We start from the raw sequence: 20,182 nt of genomic DNA on the forward strand, positions 1-20,182 counted from the left end.
CCCTGCCCAAGCGATTGGATCTTTGCAGCGAGGCCAGTTTTAAAAGGCGCAAAGACCCGACAATGTTGGGGGCCCCTGCTAAGATGGGGCGGGGGATCCGGCGATCGGTGCAATTGAAGCTGCTAGCCGTAGCGAAAAAAAGTCGTTTCTCCTGGGGAGCCCGGCTTAACGCGGAGCATCTCAATTGCATTCCAGGGAGGCGAGAAATTGACAGAAAGCGAAGACACACCTCCTCTTCGGGTGCCAAACGCGGGATGCCCAGATGCGCTGTCGTGTCTTGGAATGTGCGACAGCGATGCGTCATTGATTGATAACGAGCGGCAATGCACCCGGCTCTTCCCTCTACGGTGCACTGTGTGCGCTGCCAGACACGCTGATTATGCCAGCACTAGTAATGCGGGCAGCTGCAGTTCTCAGCATGTGGTAAATTTTTATCAATCAGTATCAATCAATCAATCATCACTCATTCTTAGCTCATCGTGGCGTTGGTCATCCGCCAATAATCGGCGCCGCTCGGCTCCACCGCCCATGGCCATTGTCGCCCCCCGCCAATCGGCAGCGCCCAAGGGCCATCTGGGCAAAGACTTTTCCTGCTATCAATCTGGTCCCCTACTAAGCACCTCGAAAATTGAGCGGGTCGAGTGGGCTCCGTTGACGGATGTTGGGGTCAATTGAATGCGTAAAATGTTAGAATAAAAACTGTGTGTGTTTGCCTTGCATGTGTGGCTCGGCGCATTTTTCTAGCGGGCTTCCCCCCATCAAAAACCTACTTACAGGCCCAAAGCCTCGGATAAGCCGTACTCGGGATTTTTTCCACCCTACTCGCAACAACCCTTAAACCTCTGCCGAGCATCAAACCATCCTACCTCGATTCTCGTACGACCCAATTTGTCCCCTTGGGCCGTTGACCGTATCCGTGCGCAAGTCCCAATCTCCCGGGTCTTTTGCATCTTCCTTTTAATCTCTTCTGCCCCGGATTCCTCTGTCCTCTGTTGCTCTAGCTGCCTTGGCGGACAGTTCCGATCTTACAACCAAAGAGGCGCAGTGCTCTCTCTCTGCTGACTCTTACGACCTTTTACCTTGTTGTCTTACTCCTTGCTTCTTCTCTTTCTCTCTTGCTCGACCTATCGAATATATTTATACCACGAGAGTCAAGATGCTGCAGTCTGCCCGCATGCAGAACCTGTCCCTCGGGACAAACGAGGCGATCCACACAGCTCCCAAGCCGGAGTCGATAGCCCCCTCGTTGACTTACTCGGACGAATCAGATGACCAAGATGAACCCATTCGGGTTGAGCAGCCTCGCCAGAGACGCGCCTCAACGAGACTGATTGCCCAGAGTGCCCGTGATATTCAACGTATCACGGGAGAGACGACGGCCGAGTTTGTCACTCGCTGCTGTGGCGGTGGCTGCTGCTTGATGGGCGGCGCCAGACCAGCTGGCATTGAATATGAAAAAGTTATGGAACCCGATAACGATGCCTATCGGTCCCTCGGCCTCAAGATTGGCGACATCCCGACCGCCCTGACCAAAGTGGCCGACCTTCCAGAGCAGACCATCTCATTCAGCACGGTCCCCAAGCCCACCAGCCCATCTTCTCCCACTGATTCTGCAATCTCTCTGGAGCGCGATACCGAGATCGACAGCACCAAGCTGAACAAGATTCCCCTCGAAAAGTTCAAGACTGTTGACACAACCATTCAGCCTCCGCGATTTGTCCAGCCTCACCCTCCATATAACGTCTTCCCCGCCAAGATTCACACGGCGCGCGAGCTCACAAGACCTGGTGCCGAGAAGCGCACCTACCACTTCGACCTGGATATTACAGATTACCCCGAAGAGGACAACAATGATTTCAAGGTCGGCGGTGCCATTGGCGTCATGGCCCCCAACTCTGAGGCGGTTGTCGAGGGCGTCTTGGATGCCCTCATGGTGCCCCGCTTCCTTCGAGATAAGCCTGTGCTGATGAAGACGACCAAGGGCCGCTGGCCTACCGTCTGGGGAGACGACAAGCCCCGTGAGCTCGTCACCACTCGCCGGGATTTGCTCACCTGGTGTGCGGACCTCCAGTCATATCCTCCCACCAAGGCGCTGCTGCGAGTATTGGCCGAGCACGCTGCCGCAGAAAACGAAAAGAAGATTCTCAGCTTCCTTTGCGCTGCTGAAGGACAAGGGGCTTTCTGCGACTTCCGATCTGGTCCTAGCATTTCCATTTCTCAGCTGCTGCATGCCTTCCCTAGCGCCCACCCACCTATGGACGAGCTTCTCTCAGCCCTGCAGCAGCTCATGCCTCGCTTTTATTCTCTTTCCAACGACCCCCACGACTCGTTCCAGAGGGGCGACCAGAAGCAACACCGCCTGATTGAGATCGCCGTCACGGTTCATGAGACTGGCGACTGGCGCGAGGGAGCTCGAACAGGCGTGGGATCTGGCTTCTTTGAGCGACAGGCCCGCAAGTTCATCAAGGCCCAAGAGGCTGGTGAGAAGACGGAATTCTACATTCCCATGTTCAAGGGCCTGATGGCGAACCCACTGGCCAAGCAGTTCAACGCCGAGGGCCCAATGCTCCTGATTGGAGCCGGTGTCGGCATTGCCCCTTTCCGAGGTTTCGTGCAGCGACGCTTGAAGCAGGCCAACTGCGCCAATAAGGTGTGGGTGCTGCAAGGCATTCGAGACTCGCTGGTAGATGAAATCTACAGTGGCGAGTGGGGTGTCCACGAAGATGAGGTGAAGAAGGTGGTACAGAGCCGCCGTGGCGAGGGCCGATACGTACAGGAGGAAGTCCGAAACCAGTCCGACCTCGTATGGAGCATCGTCAACGCTGTTGATGGCCGCATCTTTGTGTGCGGCAGCTCCAAGGGCATGGGCGAGGGTGTTGAGGAGGCTCTTGTGGACGTCGCCATGGCCAAGGGCAATCTCGAGCGCGAAGAGGCTCGGAATTTCTGGCAGCTCAAGAAGGAGGCTGGCCAGTACATTGCCGAGACGTGGTGAAGTGTTTGCTTCAACTTTCTTCAACCACCCTTTTTTTAATCGTCATTTTTTTTTTTCATACGCCTTGAAGCACTTTTACATTTACAATTTTCTGCATTTTCTCTTTTTCTTCTCTTTTACCATACCGGCTCAGCATTTGCATGTGGGAAAGATACAAAAAAATTGGAAGAGCAAAACATGAAATTGGCCAGACCCTTGCCGAAGGGGCAAGTTTGGACAATACCAGGCGAGGGAGGGGATATATAATAGCTCTACTAGACGAAAGGAGTAGACAAAAGCACCGATCCGGGGCGCAAGCAACCCGAGAGACATGGTGTATGGGAGGGAAACAAAGCATTACGGAATTGGAGTTTACTTGTTTTTATTTTTTATTTTTTCTTCTTCTTGGCTTTTACATATTTGATTGAATGAGCATGTCTGGGATTATGAGATGTTTGGGCATGTCTGTCTGTGGATGGAAGTAAGCGGTTATGCTGGTTAATTGAATTCCCTTATTTTTGTATATCTTTTGGGAACGATGAATGAGAATGAGGATGAGGTGGGCATCATTGGGGGGAAATAGTTAAGCAGCGAAGTCGTGAAGTGGGATAGGCAGCGAAGTAGTGAGTGGGATAGGCAGCCTATACCAAGAATTTTGAAAATAAAATTATCAGATAACGTTTGTCCGGATCAGGAAATTTGACACGTTTAATTGGTAACACTGCTGGAAGGGGATTGGCGTCAAGTGGGATGGGATTCAGGATGGGATGACGCATAGAAAACTGAATATGCTGCAATTGGGAATGGTTTTAGTGGGATTGCAGTGAGTTGCCAGCCTTGGCATCGGGTGAGTAATAGTTTTAATTATATACGCATCTTCTTTCCTCTTTAAGAGAGGATGAGTCAAGAGAATTGATGCCATCTTGGTAAGAGATGCGCTTCTTACAAGACGGGAAGGATTCAGTTATTCCGTATTTCCATCATGAACATGCAACAAGTAGCGCGCGGGTGAGTCAACAATAGCTTCGATTACTATCCAATTAAAGAAACAACTGCTCGCATGCACTGCCAATTCAGGAAAATAAAATCGTATTCTAACTACAGCGGTACGTCCACACAAAGCTACATGTATTCAGCACCACGGAGTTTAATGCCGTCATATCAACCGTGGCTGAAAACCGCCTCCCGCGCGCAAAACCAAGGCTTATAAATGCTTAGTTAACCGATGGGAAATCAACTGCGTGCGCTTTTCTAATTCCTCTGTGTTCCGCAATAGCGCGCGGCTCTGTTGCGCTTAGTGGGGGCTTTTGCTCCCGCAGTAGCCACCACCCCTGTCTTTCCATGGAAATACAGTGGCTGTGTGCAAGAGATTCCGGAATCCGATGCTTTTGAGATTTTCCTTTGTTCCGCTTACATGATATGACTGATGTATATGTTAATATCTTGTGAGTCAGCTAAGAATCCTTGGTTGAGTGGTTTATTTTGTATTATCAAGTCGAGAAACTACTAGAGCAAAGAGAACAAGTTTTTGCGTATGTACTTTGTATCCGTGTGTAAATCGGATATGCGGATAGAAGCAGACTCCACCAGACAAAAAGAAGGTTACATTGCAACACATAGCAAGACAGCTTCTATCCGACCCTTGCTTGATCGTCAGGGCAAAAAAGACCAAAATCTAAATAAAAAATAACAAAAAAGTAAAAGAGAACATACCCGCTCGGCAGTTGATAGGCTATGTGATATGGTGTGTCCCAAACGCTGCTGCGACTCGCCCGATTCGGCTCAAAGCCGTGCTAAAACCAAAAAGCAAAGTGGAGAAATTTTCGGAAACGGGAGTGGGCAAAGGTGGGATAAGCACCACCCTTTTGCTTTGGTCATGATGTCTAATGCGCTGGAGTTAGGGAGAGTTCTCCATTCTTTTTTTTTTTCTTACTGTCAATGGCGTCTTTCTTTCGCCTTCTAGTTCCTAAATGCTATCATGCTATCTCATATTTGTTTGATCTGGGTTTTTTGCGTGGGTCAGGGGTTCGGGCTGGGGCGTTGAATGGCCTGAGTCGATCACTTTTAGGTTGTACTATTGCCCGGAGTTAACATGGTCTTGAGGTTGAAAATATATATATAACCATCCCCCTTCCTCGCTGTTGTAATCGATTCTCCATCTTAGACAGAAACAACATCTTCTATAAAGCAAACACCGCAATCATTCAGTTCTCTCAGCTTTTCAGCTCATTCCTCTTTGTGTCCTCCAACCTCACAAGCTTCAACTCTTCCTCTTCTCTAAACACCACCACAACAAACTTCACAATGGCCGCCAAGCTCTCCGCCGATCTCCTCTTCCAGATGGCCAAGGTCCGTCGTTCCATCTACACCCTGAACAAGGACCTTCCCATCTCTACCTCTCGCATCCACGAGATCGTCAAGGACGCCACCCTCCACACTCCCTCCTCCTTCAACTCCCAGACCAACCGCGCCGTTGTCCTCTTTGGCAGCGAGCACGAGAAGCTCTGGGACATCACCTCCGACACCCTCAAGGCCATTGTCCCCGCCGAGAACTTCAAGGCCACCTCCGACAAGCTCGCTCTCTTCAAGGGTGCCGCCGGTACCGTCCTCTTCTTCGAGGACACCTCCGCCACAAAGGCCCTGCAGGACAAGTTCGCCCTCTACGCCGACCGCTTCCCCACCTGGGCCGTCCACTCCCTGGGCATGGAGCAGCTGCTCGTCTGGACCGCCCTTGAGCTCGAGGGCCTGGGCGCCAACCTCCAGCACTACAACCCTCTGATTGACGAGAAGGTTGCCGAGACCTGGAAGATCCCCTCCACCTGGAGACTGGATGCCCAGCTTGTCTTTGGTGGCAAGACTGGCGAGGCCGGCCCCAAGGAGTTCCAGAACATTGACGACCGTGTCAAGGTCTATGGCGCTTAAGCGTGGGAAAACGGGAATCAGAGTGTTTATATGAAATTTGGAAACGAAAATGGATAGCAATGCATCAGCTGGAGTTTTATTTCTTTGATTGAGCTTATCTTTGGGCTTGTAGTCATATAGATATAGATATACAATTCGATTTTTGATAAGAATAATGGTGGTTCCACTGCTTTGAGTTGTGATTGTGCCAATGACGAACTGTTGTGTAGATTGCTCGTAGTAGTCCTGTAGACTATTTAGTATAAGCAAACATGATCCTAACATATACTTGCCATCGACTTCAAAAATCCTGACTGTAATCTCGATCCTTCAGCTTCGAACATAGTCCTACATCTTATAAAGAGACGTCGTTTGAACAGAATAGTCTGCAGTGGCCCACATCTTGCGAGATCCCGGCATGACGATCAACGCGGCCCGATGCTAGGCAATCTAAGAATGGAACAAGAATAGTCGTATTACCAGATGGCCGGGTCCAGCGTCATTTGTACAGTTACAAGCATGCAAGTTGATATCCCAGTGTTGGCGTCAAGGCATGATTGGCTCATCGTGTTGCTTTAGTCGATTTCTCCTCCAAGGTGGGGATGCCTGCTTCGAGAACGACACTCTCCAATGGTTGGACGGAAAATAATTCCTCATTGGGGAAATTCAATGGGGCTTGAATTTGGTATCTCGCGTAATGCTTACGTTGTTTGGCTGTTGGGATGTGTATCTCCGTGGGTGAAGGTGAAGGTGGAATATATGTAGAGTAGGGCTTGCTGATTAAGGCGTATATGCTAGTCGGAGCTTGCCTTGAGATGGTTGGGCAGATGATGTTGGTTTAAAGTAAGGCGCAGTCTAATCGCATTGGTCTAAGCGCCTCTACGAATCACAGATAGATGGAAGATTATTGACAATGCCCAAGGGAAAAGAGGAAAAAATTAAGGCAGTTGGACTATTTGACGTCTTTTGGCTTCATATATCATACAAGTCTCCGCCCATGTGTGCCGCCGGAACTATTCTATTCGTAATCAGGATGCCAAAAGCCCAGCTGGTTCAACTCCTGTAAGATGATGCAGCCTTTCTAAATGTGAACCCTTTTTTTCCAATATCCCGTTTATAGTCTATTCGTAGAATATGTCAATATTAGGTGGAGGATCAATATGGATATGACACTGTGGAATCAATAAGACTGGAAGCTCGCACATGATCATGAGGCACATTGTATCTTACTACTACTATTATATCCCACTTTATCCCACTTGTAATAGCAAATAGTGATATTACCGACGAGTATAGGCAGAGCACTCCATATCTTGACTTGTTCCTGTAGGGAACTGTACCGCCATGGTATCTACAAGACAGCAGTTACACTCAAGAAAGGTGAGACACAGCTATTTCAACAAGAAATCAGAGAGAAAATCTCTCCAAGGCAAGGCCTATGTCTCCTTCTTTCAACAAGGTTGGTCCATTCACGTGTATAGTGGGTAGTATCCGAATCATACCTGTAACACAGAAGGGGGTGCTGACATGGAATTAAAAGCGTGGTGGATAGGGATCATCTCCGCCAAGCTGAGCGAATCGACATTCGACAAGCCACCAAACTCTTTGCCGCCCCCAGCTTCGACGCCCAGATGCTGCTATTTTAAGAATCAATAGTCTTTTGTATAATAATCCTACAAAACAAATGCAAACAAAACAGCACAACAAAGTTGCCTGTTAATATATTTTAGGTAGGTCGATCTTGATGGACAGGCAGATACCCCGCGTGGGACGCCGCGTTGCCGCTATTAAACGCACTAAGCCTCGGAAACAGCTCTTCCCGAACACTTCTGAGACACGCCTCGTCCTGTTTCAGCAACGTTCCATGACAATGGAAGCGTTTTTCTCGCCCAGAAAAACCACGCGCGCAGCTCATCTTACCCGATCGGACGCGGCCCTGTGCTTGGTTTGATTATCGCGGAGGGGCGCGCGTAGGGATGCGGTGTGCTACTACAGCTACTGCTACAGCTAGTGATTGGAGATGGTGGTAGTACTTTCGTACGGGGATAAGGATTGCGGACGAGGACGGCTGGAAGGTTGAGCTCTCTCTCTCCTACATTGGCTCTTCTGCGTCTCTCTTGATTTGATTATAATACTCATTCGGTCCGTGCAGAGTAGCCGCTGATCAAGGTTATCGCTTCTCAGCTGCTTCGAGACCGCTCGCTGGCTTCCTGGTTGGTATTAATGGCCACATTTCGCCAAGCGCCCTCTCGTTGAATACCTGTCTGGATATTTGAGCACTGTCTGCCGGCTGTCTTGTGAAACTTCAGCGCAAGGAGTGATATGCGATCAAGGAGTCTCTAGAGTCTACGCTTTGCTTCTCCCTGCAGGAGCCCAATCTTGCGCCCTCGACAGACAGGTTTCACAAAGAAGCACCAGCACATGGCGAAGCCTCATTCGTTGCTTATAATCTCTACCACTGGATGGCTATAACGGCAACCCTTCTTTAACATCATTCATTGTCCTCTCTTCCAACGACACATCTTAACGCCGTAGTCATAAGCAGCCGCCATGGACCCTCAATCCAACTCCACGTCCTTTTCGTGGGTAGCTGAATCGTCAGCACTATCCGCCTACTGGACACCGCGCACCGGCTGCTACCTGACCGTCTTCACTGTGCTGCTTTCTGCGTGGCTCTTTTTGCGATCAAAACCTGAGTCTAGCAAGCTCTGCGTGCCTTTCTACAAGACGTCGAAATTAAAATGGATATTTGATGCAGAAACACAAATTGTCAAAAGCTACAAACAGGTTAGCTTACATAACCGTTCTCCATGTTCAAGGCATTGATGATTTACTTACATTTCAATATAGTTCCAAGACCAAGTCTATCAGATTAAGGCAACAGAGGGCATTCAGGCCATTATTCCTCCAAAATTCATTGCTGAGATCAAGGGTTTACCCGAGGATGTTCTCAGCGCAACAGAGGCTGTAGCTGATGTAGGACGCCGATTTTCACCCCTACACCTCCCAAGTACCAACTAACACAATGGATATAGGCTCTTCAAACCAAATACACCAAATTTTCGCCAGGACATAACGGTGACATGCTATCACTTCTTGTTAGAACTCGTCTAACACAGAATCTTGCGGAACTAATCCCTCAGCTCAAGAGCGAACTTGAGCACTACATCGGTACTGAGTTCCCAGCTTGCGATGACTGGACGCCCGTCAAGTGGCAGCCGTTTGCTTTGCGCGGCATTGCTCGATTGAGCGGCCGGGCTTTCGTTGGACCTTGGTTAAATCGCGAGGAGCAATGGCTCAAAGTCACCATTGATTTCGCTATTGACGTCTTCATGTCTGTTATCAAATTGCAATTTTTCCCTGAATGGTTTCGCCCCATCGCTCAATACGCCGTGTCAGACTTGCGCAAGATACGGAAAGATCTTGACATTGCCAAATCCTTGTTGAAGCCCTTACTGGAGGAAAGAATTCGCGATATGGAAATCTCGACCTGTTCTGAACCACCGAATGATCTGATGCAGTGGCTTATTGAGGCTCTACCCGAAGAAGAAAAGGCCGATGTGGATACTCACGCTTTACTACAACTCATCTTGGCTGCTGCGTCGATTCACACAACGAATAATCTCTTGTTTGAGTGCATGGCTGATCTTGCTGATCACCCTGAAATTCAAGAAGAGCTACGAGAGGAGGCCTATCAAGTCCTCGAGGCAGAGAATGGCTGGGCTCGCAAGGAAAGCATGGCCAAGCTCAAGAAGCTGGACAGCTTCATGCGAGAGGTTCAACGGCTCCGTGGAAACGTCAGTAAGTTATTACCATCGCACTTTCATTTCTTTGCCTGTGCAGTGTCTAACAGCATGTGCAGCTTCTTTTATCCGCAAGGCCATAAAGCCAATCGACCTCTCAGACGGCACGCATTTACCCGCGGGTACCAGAGTTCTGGCTCCCCAAGCGGGCATTTCCATTGACGAACAGTTTTACCACAACCCTACGGAATTAGACCCGTTACGGTTCTACCACATGCGGCAAGAGTCGGCTGAGGCGAGCAACCGCTGGCAGTTTACCACTCTCAACGATACGAATCTCAATTTCGGTGCGGGGAAACATGCCTGCCCCGGCCGATTCTTTGCTGGCAATGAGATCAAGCTCATTCTTGCATTCTTCCTTATTAACTACGACGTGAGGCTGAAGAAGGGAGAGAAGCGGCCGCAGCCAATGGCTTTGGTTATGACAAAGGGACCAAATCCGAATACCGAATTTGAATTTAAACGACGACAGTTGGCGAATTAATACAACCTATAATATATAAAGTAAAGGGAATAAAGAGATAAAACATTGACTAACGGCTACCTATGGATGAGTATATGCGCGTCTGGCGTTTATTTGGAAACATCTTTTCTGTTGTTGGAATATAGGAATTGGGTGGGCGTTGGCAAGGTAGCATTGTGTTGTGAAAGAGTCAACATGCGTTATACACGAGCATGGAGAGCGCTGCATTGGAATATAGCAAGGAATAAGCTCGAAAGAAAACAAAAATGAAATATTTAATCTGCATCGGCGATTTAAACCATGATTTTCGTAGTATTTCATAGTGAAACAAATATGAACAAAAATTTTAGGCAGTCGTCACTCTTTCATATATCTTGATGAGAACCGTAGATGTTCTCCTCAGGGGTTGAGATGTGCCCATAGCAGTCTACACAAAATAAATAATATCAACAAAAGTAAGCAAGAATTATAGTTTTTAAAAGTACTAGTATTTTTCTGCACTGGGCCTTAAAACACCCTATATAGTAACAAGTAACACAAGCTCAAAGCTAAGCAAGATCCCCTTATCCGGAACGCCCCATGCCATTATTGAATGAATCAATCCCTTTAAAACCGATACCGTTCGGCGCACGAAGAGCTTAGATGCAAGTAGCAGCCTGATTGGGAATCATTTCGTGAAAACCAAGCAAACAAGACTTTTTTTTGGCAATCAGGACTTTATACAGGCCGATAGATAATCATCATTACCCCATAATCGCTGTTTACTCGCCGCGTGTGTAAATACCAGCAACAAGACAGTGATCACGCTCGAAGGGTTCTAAAAAGAGCAAATGAGTTAGCAAGCTGGCTCTCTGTATATAGGGAGCCAAATAGTGAAATCTTCTTACCTAAGGTGAGCTGGAATTTGGGCTTGATGGATTCGGCACGCATCTTCTGGACTTCGCTGGCGAAAACCTCGGCGGCGGGGGCTGTGCTGTCGATACAGTTGGCCTTGATGGAGATCAAGACACCACCACCCTGCTTGAGGAACCAGTTGGCGTTCATGGCAACAATACGGGCCTGGTCAGGCTGGGCAACGTCGGCGAAGATGACATCGACCATGGGGACGACCATACGGTAACGGACGGGCTGACGGGCATCCTCGACAATGGGGACAACGTTGGGGCGCTTGGCGGCCATGGCAATGAGATCACGGCCAGAGCGGTTGGAGAACTCGACGGCGTAGACAAAACCAGTAGGGCCAACAAGGTCGGCAACGTGAGAGACGGAGGTACCAGAGGCAGCACCGAGGTAGAGAACACGAGAACCAGGACGAATGTAGATGTCGTCAGCACCACCAGCGATGGCAGCGCAAAGCTTGCTTCGGAAGGGGTTCCAAAGTCGGTACTCGACCTTGGTGGTAGTGGTGGTTCCGTCGTCGTTCTCAACGGCCTCGTCAACGCTGATGCGCTTCTCGCCGTAGACAGACTCGCCGGGGGTAAGGTTGCGGGTCGCAATACCGTCCTCCTTGCCACCACGAACGACGAAGACACCGGCGTGACGGTGAGGCTCCTATGTAGAAATGAGGTCAGTTCATTGTCACTTTGGAGACAAGTTTCGGATCAAGAGGATTTTCAACGTACAATGACGACCTTGGCACCGCCCTTCATGCCAGCAGGGCCACCACGGGCACCACCGCGGCCACCTCGTCCTCCACGGCCAGGGGGACCACCTCGGCCACCACGTCCGCCAGGACCGCCACGGCCACCACCTGATATCACGAGTTAGCCTCCAAAAAAGTTCAATCGCAAATGACATTATAGGACGAGCAGCATACCTCGTCCACGAACACCGTTAGCAGAGCCACGGCCGGAGAAGCCACCGCGGCCTCCACGAGGAGCACCACCTCCTCGGCCACCACCAGGGCCACCGCGACCACCTCGAGCAGTGAAAGGCGCCATTTCAATGAAGTGGGATAAAGAGAGGAAAAAAAGTTTTTGAGATAGAGTTCGAGCGGCGATTGAACGCGAAAAGTGGAATTCTACTCAAGAATCTGAGTCGAGAGGTCTTAATGGTTTGTGACAAGTATAGATGGCAGGAGATCGACTCAAAAGGCTGGAGTTGCCTTTGTAATTGGGTCTGCCAAACACGTTTGATTTCTGAGAGGCTCGGCGAGAAAAAGAAATTTTTGAAGCTTTTCGCAAGAAGCTTTAGTCTGCAGCCCCCACTGTGGCCATTTGCGGCTAGATTGAATTGATTTGCGGAGCTTGTCGCACCGACATTATTCCGGTTGAATTTTTTTTCGAAAATGAAGAAAAGTTCAAATGGCGGTCACGTGCGAGAAAATCATGCTGAATCAGCACCGAAGGTCATGTGATATCAAGTATAGATGCATTGAGAAATGCAATTTTGTAGCAGAAAAAATCATATACAGTGCTTAATTTAGTTGAGAATTGAGTTCTATATAAACTCATTGACTTGAAAAAAATTAATCTTGATTGAATTAATTTTTTCCTCTTACTTTTCATGTAATTTTGTCGCCTGTTTCCACCATATAATCTACCTTGTTAGTAAGTGAAGCGTGTTGCCGCCATTTGATTGGAGCAGGGCAGAGTAGCCCTAACACTTCCCGAAGGGGTAAGCGAACATTGTGGTTCCCTGCCAGCGCTTTAGGGCAAAAGTTCAGAATTTCTCAACTTCAGCCCGCGAACCCACGTCGTCGAATCAGTCACCACACATAAGCCGTCGAGATGGTGAGTGCCTGCCCCCATGCTGCGTTTGATTTGCTCGACAGAATGTTTGAAAGAGGAGGAAATTATGAAATTGTTGAGGAATTGGGATTGCTGTCGAAACATCGACAAAAGTCTGCTCCAAATCCCAGAGATCGTGGAGGATGATTGTGGCACAGACCGCGAGATTTAAAACAGAGCAAACATACTGACCGTCTGCCTCTTTTGCGAAAATTCAGGTTCGATACGCCGCGACCGAGATCCAGCCCGCGAAGTCGGCCCGCGCCCGCGGTGCCTACCTCCGAGTTTCCTTCAAGAACACCCGAGAGACCGCTCAGGCCATCAACGGCTGGAAGCTGCAGCGAGCTGTCCAGTTCCTCGAGAACGTCAAGGAGCACAAGGAGGCTGTCCCCATGCGACGATATGCCGGTGGCACTGGCCGCACCGCCCAAGGTACGACTTGGAAATCCTGTTTCTACCCTTGCAACTTCGAGCACGGGTATTCTGTGGACATATGAGATGTGGAATACCCTAGGAAAAGAGAATTGGAAGAAGACTACGTTTTGGGTTCTGGACAAGTCATGCTGATGGATATTTTGTGCAATAGGCAAGCAGTTCGGTGTCTCCAAGGCTCGATGGCCCATCAAGTCCGCCGAGTTCCTCCTCGGTCTCCTGAAGAACGCTGAGGCCAACGCCGACGCTAAGGGCCTCGACACCGGTGCTCTCGTCGTCAAGCACATCCAGGTCAACCAGGCTCCCAAGCAGCGAAGAAGGACATACCGTGCCCACGGTCGTGTATGTACACCCTCGAATTTCCCATGGCCAGTTTTCTTTCAACACAACATGTGGCGGAGAACCTCTGCGAATATCTGCTCTTTTCTCAAAGAAGACGTACATTTGTTTGAGCCAGCACATTTGCGTTGAAAGGAAAACCGGCACACTCTCGCAAAGGCTCTTTTCTAACAATCATTGAACAGATCAACCCCTACATGTCCAACCCCTGCCACATCGAGCTCATCCTGACCGAGGGTGAGGAGGTTGTTGCCAAGTCCGACGAGGTTGCCGGCCGTGAGCGCCTCTCCGCCCGCCAGCGCGCCGTCCGTGTCCGCAAGGCCATCACTGCCGCATAAATCGGCAGCACGATGTGCAATAACTGGCTTTGTTTTTATTAAAGATGGAGCGACGGGGAAAAAGCGGACAGTTCGCCTTCTGGTATTTTTTTCGCGAAAGCACTTGGGGCAAATAGGGAACATCACTTTTCTTTCGTGGCTTCTTCAGGTGTATGGGCAGGCTACGGAAAGAAAGGGGAAGGAGGGTTCTTGCATGGCATTTAAATGGGAATACAAAAATTATTTGCATGCAACAAATCTTTTTTTATATCTTTCCGCATGAGAGAGTCTTCTCTCTTGACGGAAGCAATGACATGAAATACACAAAAAAATTACAAAAAAAAAAAATTGATGTGCTTAGATGACATGCTATTGGGGAATATGAATGCCGACTAAGACGAGGTTCAAAGGTGCGGCAATACAGATTCCCTGCAAACAGAGTCGTAATACGGATACCTACAATTATAAGATGAAGGCTCTGCTGACATAAATATGAGCAAATCCCTGATGGCGATCATTTGTCCATTCTAAAGAGTCTAATACAGTACATATACACTTGTCCAACATAGTAAATATCGGGCCCTTAAATTTTATTAAAAGCCAAAGCCATTTCTCATCAAAAAAGATGAAGGTTCCTCATTTTTTCACATATGGGAACCAAAACATAACCCTTTCTATCTGTAATCTCTCAAAAAATTGAAGGGGAAAAAAAGCAATATTTTTCCATGGGGCTGAGAAGTCGTGTCTAGCCGATTCGTATGGCAACCCTGCCAATTGTATATCCTCTTACTCCAACGCCAAATTGTAGGAGGGACTGTAATCCTCCGGCGGTTCAAGAGAAAAGAATTGAACTCGCAAATGCATATAAACGCCTAGTGGCGATTATTTAAAAAGAAAAGAAAAGAAGCATATAGTGCGCCAAACCTTGGCCAAAGTCTGGAACAGCATACTCGTATGGAGTAAAGGTCAAGATGCCCCAGCCTTGGGATATCTTTTTTTTTATCAAGAATTCTCTCCAAAATGGAGAAAAAAGATGGTAATCTCCAACCCTATGAGCCCATAGTTCCAATTCCAAAGGGTATCTCTCTTTTTTTAATTAGTGTATATTGGTTTATTCGTATTCGTGAATTGATTTCGAGTATTGAATTCAAGTAAGAATTAAAAGGAAAAAGAAAGTAAAGACATGCTCTAGCAAGCTACCGTTTTGGTAATGCCAAGGAAGCAATCAGGTAAAAGAGGTGAGAAGTAATGAGTTCTTTCTCTATTTTCCATGATTTTGTGTTCATCATCGAGCCATTTCATAGCTGGGGTCATTAAAAATCCATATTGAGCAGTAAACAAACATTTGTTCAAACAAGATAGAGGCCAAGAAAGAAAGGAAAATCATTCCGTCATCATGAGGGACTCAGCATCGCCAGATCCCTCGAGAGTTCCAGAAAAGCGTGCCATGCCAGGGCAGTCGAAACCATCAGTAACAGCGTCATCTAGAACCTGCTCAGGATACACTTTGCTCCAGCCTTGCTCAAACAGGAAAATATGCTCCAACGTCTTCATTTCGGCAGGTAGCATATATGGCACAATGCGGCCAAGGAACTTGTCCTTGCTATATTGCATGGAATGGAAGATATCATGTCGAAGAGCGTTTGCAAACGCATGACCAAGCTGGGCCTCCGTCGGCAGAATCGCCCTGATATCGAGGGTGCGTACATCTATAAAGACATAGCCGCAGGATTTGAAAGATATAGAGCTGAGGCCATACCGAGATTCATCAACCTTGAGCTTGCTTGCATCCGGCAGGAAAGGAGAGAGGTCCTCAGACTTGTTGCTGGATCCATCTGTGTCCGAGCTGGACGATTCGCGAAAGCGGGGAAGGTGACGCATTTTGATGCCAGGGCTGAAATGCTCGCAGAAACCAGCCCACGAAAATGTTTCTGGCAGCGCAAGTCTGTCGACTGATGGTTCCTCGGGCACGGGAGGAACCGCGGGCTGTTGGAATAGAGCGACTGGCATAGGGCCAACAACTCCAGGGAAGAGTGGGAGCAGCGGAACACCATTATCGTCGGCAGCTATTGGAGCAGGATTCGCAGGTTGCTGTGGCGGAATGGTGGGAGGCCCGGAAATAGAAACAGTCTCTAGATCCAACTTTTCAAGAGAGTGTAGCGCCATGTAACGAGTTGTTTGGAACAACACATGGGGTGCGAACCAGCAATTCTTGAGTGATAGGTACTTGATAAAAGGCAGATGAAGCAGCCGATTGGCATCCTTGGCGCCCTCGGGAGAAATCATCAAGTCTGGAGACTCAACAAACGGGGCCGGCAGAACATATTGATTACGCTGATATGGGCCCCTCGCAAACTCACCACCGCAGATCCACTCGAAACGAAGGCTCTCAATATTGGGTCGTCGTCCAATGTGGTCATTGAGCAGTCTGTAGACCTTATTCACAGCGTCAACGGGAGACACATGAACATCCTCAACAACGCCGGGAGAAGGCTTGGAAATCTTCCTCCAATCAGCAATAACGGCAAGGGAAACGGTTTTGATGCTGGGAATGTTCTCCCAGAGTTCCTTGTGGCACAAAATATGGATATGAGCGCTAGGAATCTTGGCGATGGTCACATTCGTCAAATTAGTGAAGCAGCCGTCTCTCGCATTGTCGATAATGCTTATGACGTAGGATTGAATCATGGCACGATGAGCCCACTCCAACTCCAAAAGCAGCTCTTTTTGGGCCCGTGTAAGATTGGTTGGAATAAGAGGCTGGCGGTTGGCAGTTTCGAACGCAACCTGCCGCTGGCCCTCCTGTTCAGCCGGCCTCGGTTGAATATGGGGTGGGCGTGCAGCCGGTGCCGGCTGTGCAGGTATCTCGGGGATATTGGGTATCCCAAACGCCGCATCCTCCTCAGGTGGCCCAAAAGTGGTGGTTTCGTTACCATTACCATCCGCTGGCACAGGCAGCTGAAAATTCCCTCCATGATGGTTAGGAACTTGGAATCCAAAGACATCGAATATATCGTTATTCTGCTGCTGTTGCTGCTGTGGTAATACTGCCTGCTGTTGCTGTTGTGGCTGTGGATTATGCTGCTGTAAGAGGTGTTGGATCTGAAACTGGCGCTGGGCTCTGCGAGAGATGCGTGCCTCTTGCTGCTGCTGTTGCAATTGCTGCTGCTGTTCGTCAACGTTAACCTCCCGCTCGTCAAAATCGATTTCGGAAATGGTAACGCCCTCGGTCTCGAGTAGAAGGTCGATCGCCTCGTGAACGTAGTAGCCGGCAAAGCCAGCATCAGAGATCATCTTCTCCAGAACTCGACGCTTGAAGTTATCATGCTGAGCTGTGGCGCTAGTCAGATCTCGACGGACACCATTAAAATCGGATACAGCAACAAGCGTATCACCCTTCTTTACACGACTGTCCTGATGCCAATCGCGGGCATCGAAGACGGGATCACGATTGTTGATCTTTTGTACTGCATGCTCAGGGCCAACGAGGAATCCCAGGCCCGCATCACAGCAGAGGCCAATGTTGGTCACCTTGGTCAGGCAGCGAAGAGCTTTCTTCATGCTGTCGGTTTCGTCGGCCGTCTGCTCAAGACCTTCAAGATCCCTGTAGCGGTGATATGTTTCGTGGGGCCATCGATATATGCCCCAAAAGGCGGGTATGGCTTCTTGGGCGGGTTTGACGGGCGGGTAGGCAAGGATGAATTCGTCCAGCTCGAGCGATAGGGCGAAGCGCAAGATGTGAGGGCCAAATGATTCGAAGATGCGCATGCCGTTGGAAAACAGCCTCGACGCAATGGCAGCATTGTTCTCGTCATCTAGGCTGGTATACAGCTCGGCGCGGAAGGGAACGACGACATTTCGGAAATACTGGGCAGAGACCTTGGCCTCGAATTCTCTGCACACCAGGCGGAGGGCCTGGACATCAGCCCGGGTCAGATACCTGGTGATGATTTCGAAAATCTCGACCGGTAGCTGTGCCATTGGCCAAGCAGCGATGTGGACAGATGGGGAGGCTGCAGCGGCGGGAGGCGATGGAGATGGGGCTGGATCCGGATCTTTGGCGATGAAGCCTAGCAAGGCTAACGCTGATGATATGGAATTTGAAGACGCGCCAGTTTCGAAGATTTTGGAGGATGATGCAGAAGAAGTGATGCAGGAAGCAACCGAGGTCGTTGCGGGGTGTACTTTAGCAGTGTTGGCGGCCTTGCTAGGCGGTGGTGCTGGGCCGAATGCGCTGTCAAACAGATGCAGGCCTAGCAGCCGATCAATTGAAAATGGCGTCCCCAGTAACGGCATTGTTGGATTATTTGGTCGAAAACGAATGACAAGCAAACAAGCAAACTCTCCACCCAAAGAAAAATATTTGGAGCCGTAGACAGGGACAGAAGCTTAAAAATAATTAGAAAGTAGGCCTTTTCTTTTTAGTCGAGAAACAAAATGGTGTTGGAAGAAGAGAGCCGAGATGGAATTTTGAAAGCCTCGAGCCTCCCTTCACTCTTAGCCTTGGAAACGCTTAGAAACGTCGTTTCCATTTTTTTATCTTTTACTAATACTATTAATCTCTCGTACTAATTAACCACGATTTGTAGAGTGCTGATGCCAAATGTAAGACACGGGATGAGTATTTGGTGTGTTCTTTTTCTGAGACAGCTGTGAGACCTGCAGTGAGCCGACGCTGATTCCCGACTTGAGACTCGGTTGGCTGTGGGAAGAAGGGCGAGGAGGGATAGAATCGATGGATAAATTTTGAGAAAACAATAGTCATTAGTAGAAGAAACAATAAGTGCCGATATAGATGATTGGGTTGCTGGCTTTTGTTTGCTGGAACGTTTGGATGAATCTCCTTCATGCTTGTGTACGTACACAGAGTAATGATCTCTGGTAGTATCACAGACTTGGCAGAACAACGGGCAAGTATTTTTGTGTTACTTCACCGACTAAATACAAGAATCTTGATATTCTACACCCTCAACACCTCTCTATTTGTACTCGAGTCACGTCAATCAAGTTGCGGATATGCATCGTGAATGCCTACCTTCCGCCCTTGAACACGCAAGAGAGCACCAACCAACCCGCGAGTCATGATCGATCCTCCTCGGTGAAAACCTCCTCAGCTGAGTGAATTGGTCGCTTCTCGGATTGGACACTTCCATCCTCACGTCATGGTTGATGTGCATCAATGCTGTGTAACACGAAAATGTCAGACTGCCTTGGATTACTATGATAGAAGCCCCAATATTACTGTATCGACTAAGAAAGGCCAGCGTGGAGGCGGGGCCCAGGGCGGTATTTACAGAGGGCCAGTAGGACTGGATGCTCCGTACAGGCACCACCGCTGCCGCTAAAAGGAAAATTAGTGACGGCACTAGGAGCCTAGCAAGGGCCGCGGGGCAAGGGCCGAGCGCTCTGGCATGCTTAAGCATTGCTGACCTGAAGTTGCTGTACTCCATTTTAGGAGCCGTCGCGGTAGCGGTCGCTGGAGGTTTGTAGATCACGAGGTACAGGTACATATCTAGCAACCTTATATCCGCTAGCTTCGCTAGCTCCGATGCGGCCCTCTGTTGGACACAGCCAACGAAATTGATCGACGGCTTCTTGTTTTCTCCCTTAGTGCTCTCTATTCCGGGTCTCGCTTTTCAGAATTGGCTTTTCTCTGTCTTCTCCTTTGGGAACTTTTGGCGATGTGAAACCACCAACGTGGCTAGGAGTGCGCCGAGGCTGCTTGCTTGCATGATACCCAGCTCTGGGCGGCATCCGACGTGCATATAAGGCGAGTAATCCCATCACCAGCGTGTACTCGCACACATGGCACGAATCGTATCTACTCAGCGGTATTATCATGTATTTATTACCATATTACTGTCTCAATCTACCAGATCTTGTTCCAGCAGAGAGCATGTTCCACGACAACCCATTGCGGTGGAAACAGGTAACCGTTATCATTCCGTAATCCGTCATGTGTCGCATCCACGCAGATCAGCCGCAAAACTTCTGCAGTCTTACTCATAAAGAATAAAGAATGGCCAATAGCAGCTCACGCGCATCTACGGATTACCTTGTACGGATTAGGATCATCAATTTCGGTGTCGGTTCAGTCACTGCCAATACATTTGTGTGCGTTGGACATTATCCGACACAACTCAAAATCAATTTATGTTGGGAAGAAAAGATCGCTAACCAGCCCTCGTATAATTAATGAAATATTCTACCAAATCTATATATGAGAT

The 20,182-nt window shown here is 48.9% G+C and overlaps 7 protein-coding genes across 7 annotated transcripts; 4 read left to right on the top strand and 3 right to left on the bottom strand.

Moving 5' to 3' along the window:
* Positions 1-733: 733 nt before the first annotated feature.
* Positions 734-3,056, top strand: GGI43DRAFT_43104 (uncharacterized protein). The gene has a single exon (XM_083209364.1). The coding sequence runs from the start codon at positions 1,157-1,159 to the stop codon at positions 2,990-2,992; it is 1,836 nt and encodes a 611-aa protein (XP_083060391.1). The 5' UTR covers positions 734-1,156; the 3' UTR covers positions 2,993-3,056.
* Positions 3,057-5,275: 2,219 nt separating this feature from the next.
* GGI43DRAFT_383776 (Nitroreductase-like protein) lies at positions 5,276-5,893 on the top strand (the record flags this gene model as incomplete). The annotated part of the gene is made up of 1 exon (XM_083203435.1): positions 5,276-5,893. One exon carries the CDS (start codon positions 5,276-5,278, stop codon positions 5,891-5,893), a length of 618 nt encoding a protein of 205 aa, XP_083060392.1.
* Positions 5,894-8,105: 2,212 nt separating this feature from the next.
* On the top strand, positions 8,106-10,189 carry GGI43DRAFT_43214 (cytochrome P450). Its single transcript, XM_083209521.1, has 4 exons — positions 8,106-8,659; positions 8,723-8,848; positions 8,908-9,673; positions 9,735-10,189. The coding sequence occupies exons 1-4, from the start codon at positions 8,423-8,425 to the stop codon at positions 10,157-10,159; spliced, it is 1,554 nt and encodes a 517-aa protein (XP_083060393.1). The 5' UTR covers positions 8,106-8,422; the 3' UTR covers positions 10,160-10,189.
* A 418-nt stretch (positions 10,190-10,607) lies between these two features.
* Positions 10,608-12,341, bottom strand: GGI43DRAFT_405013 (rRNA methyltransferase NOP1). The gene is made up of 4 exons (XM_083205980.1): positions 11,955-12,341; positions 11,761-11,888; positions 11,026-11,689; positions 10,608-10,955 (listed from the first exon to the last, which is right to left on the bottom strand). Exons 1-4 carry the CDS (start codon positions 12,076-12,078, stop codon positions 10,900-10,902), a joined length of 972 nt encoding a protein of 323 aa, XP_083060394.1. The 5' UTR covers positions 12,079-12,341; the 3' UTR covers positions 10,608-10,899.
* A 461-nt stretch (positions 12,342-12,802) lies between these two features.
* Positions 12,803-14,213, top strand: GGI43DRAFT_405015 (60S ribosomal protein uL22). The gene is made up of 4 exons (XM_083205981.1): positions 12,803-12,870; positions 13,086-13,299; positions 13,454-13,641; positions 13,824-14,213. The coding sequence occupies exons 1-4, from the start codon at positions 12,868-12,870 to the stop codon at positions 13,974-13,976; spliced, it is 558 nt and encodes a 185-aa protein (XP_083060395.1). The 5' UTR covers positions 12,803-12,867; the 3' UTR covers positions 13,977-14,213.
* A 506-nt stretch (positions 14,214-14,719) lies between these two features.
* On the bottom strand, positions 14,720-18,605 carry GGI43DRAFT_43264 (uncharacterized protein). Its single transcript, XM_083209617.1, has one exon. It carries the CDS (start codon positions 18,249-18,251, stop codon positions 15,339-15,341), a length of 2,913 nt encoding a protein of 970 aa, XP_083060396.1. The 5' UTR covers positions 18,252-18,605; the 3' UTR covers positions 14,720-15,338.
* GGI43DRAFT_43281 (uncharacterized protein) lies at positions 18,605-19,438 on the bottom strand. Its single transcript, XM_083209644.1, has one exon. It carries the CDS (start codon positions 19,403-19,405, stop codon positions 18,959-18,961), a length of 447 nt encoding a protein of 148 aa, XP_083060397.1. The 5' UTR covers positions 19,406-19,438; the 3' UTR covers positions 18,605-18,958.
* Positions 19,439-20,182: the final 744 nt, after the last annotated feature.

The sequence above is a fragment of the Trichoderma evansii genome, assembly GCF_050947405.1.
Source record: "Trichoderma evansii strain SZMC 28006 chromosome Unknown GGI43scaffold_10, whole genome shotgun sequence".
Classification (NCBI taxonomy): Eukaryota; Fungi; Ascomycota; class Sordariomycetes; order Hypocreales; family Hypocreaceae; genus Trichoderma; species Trichoderma evansii.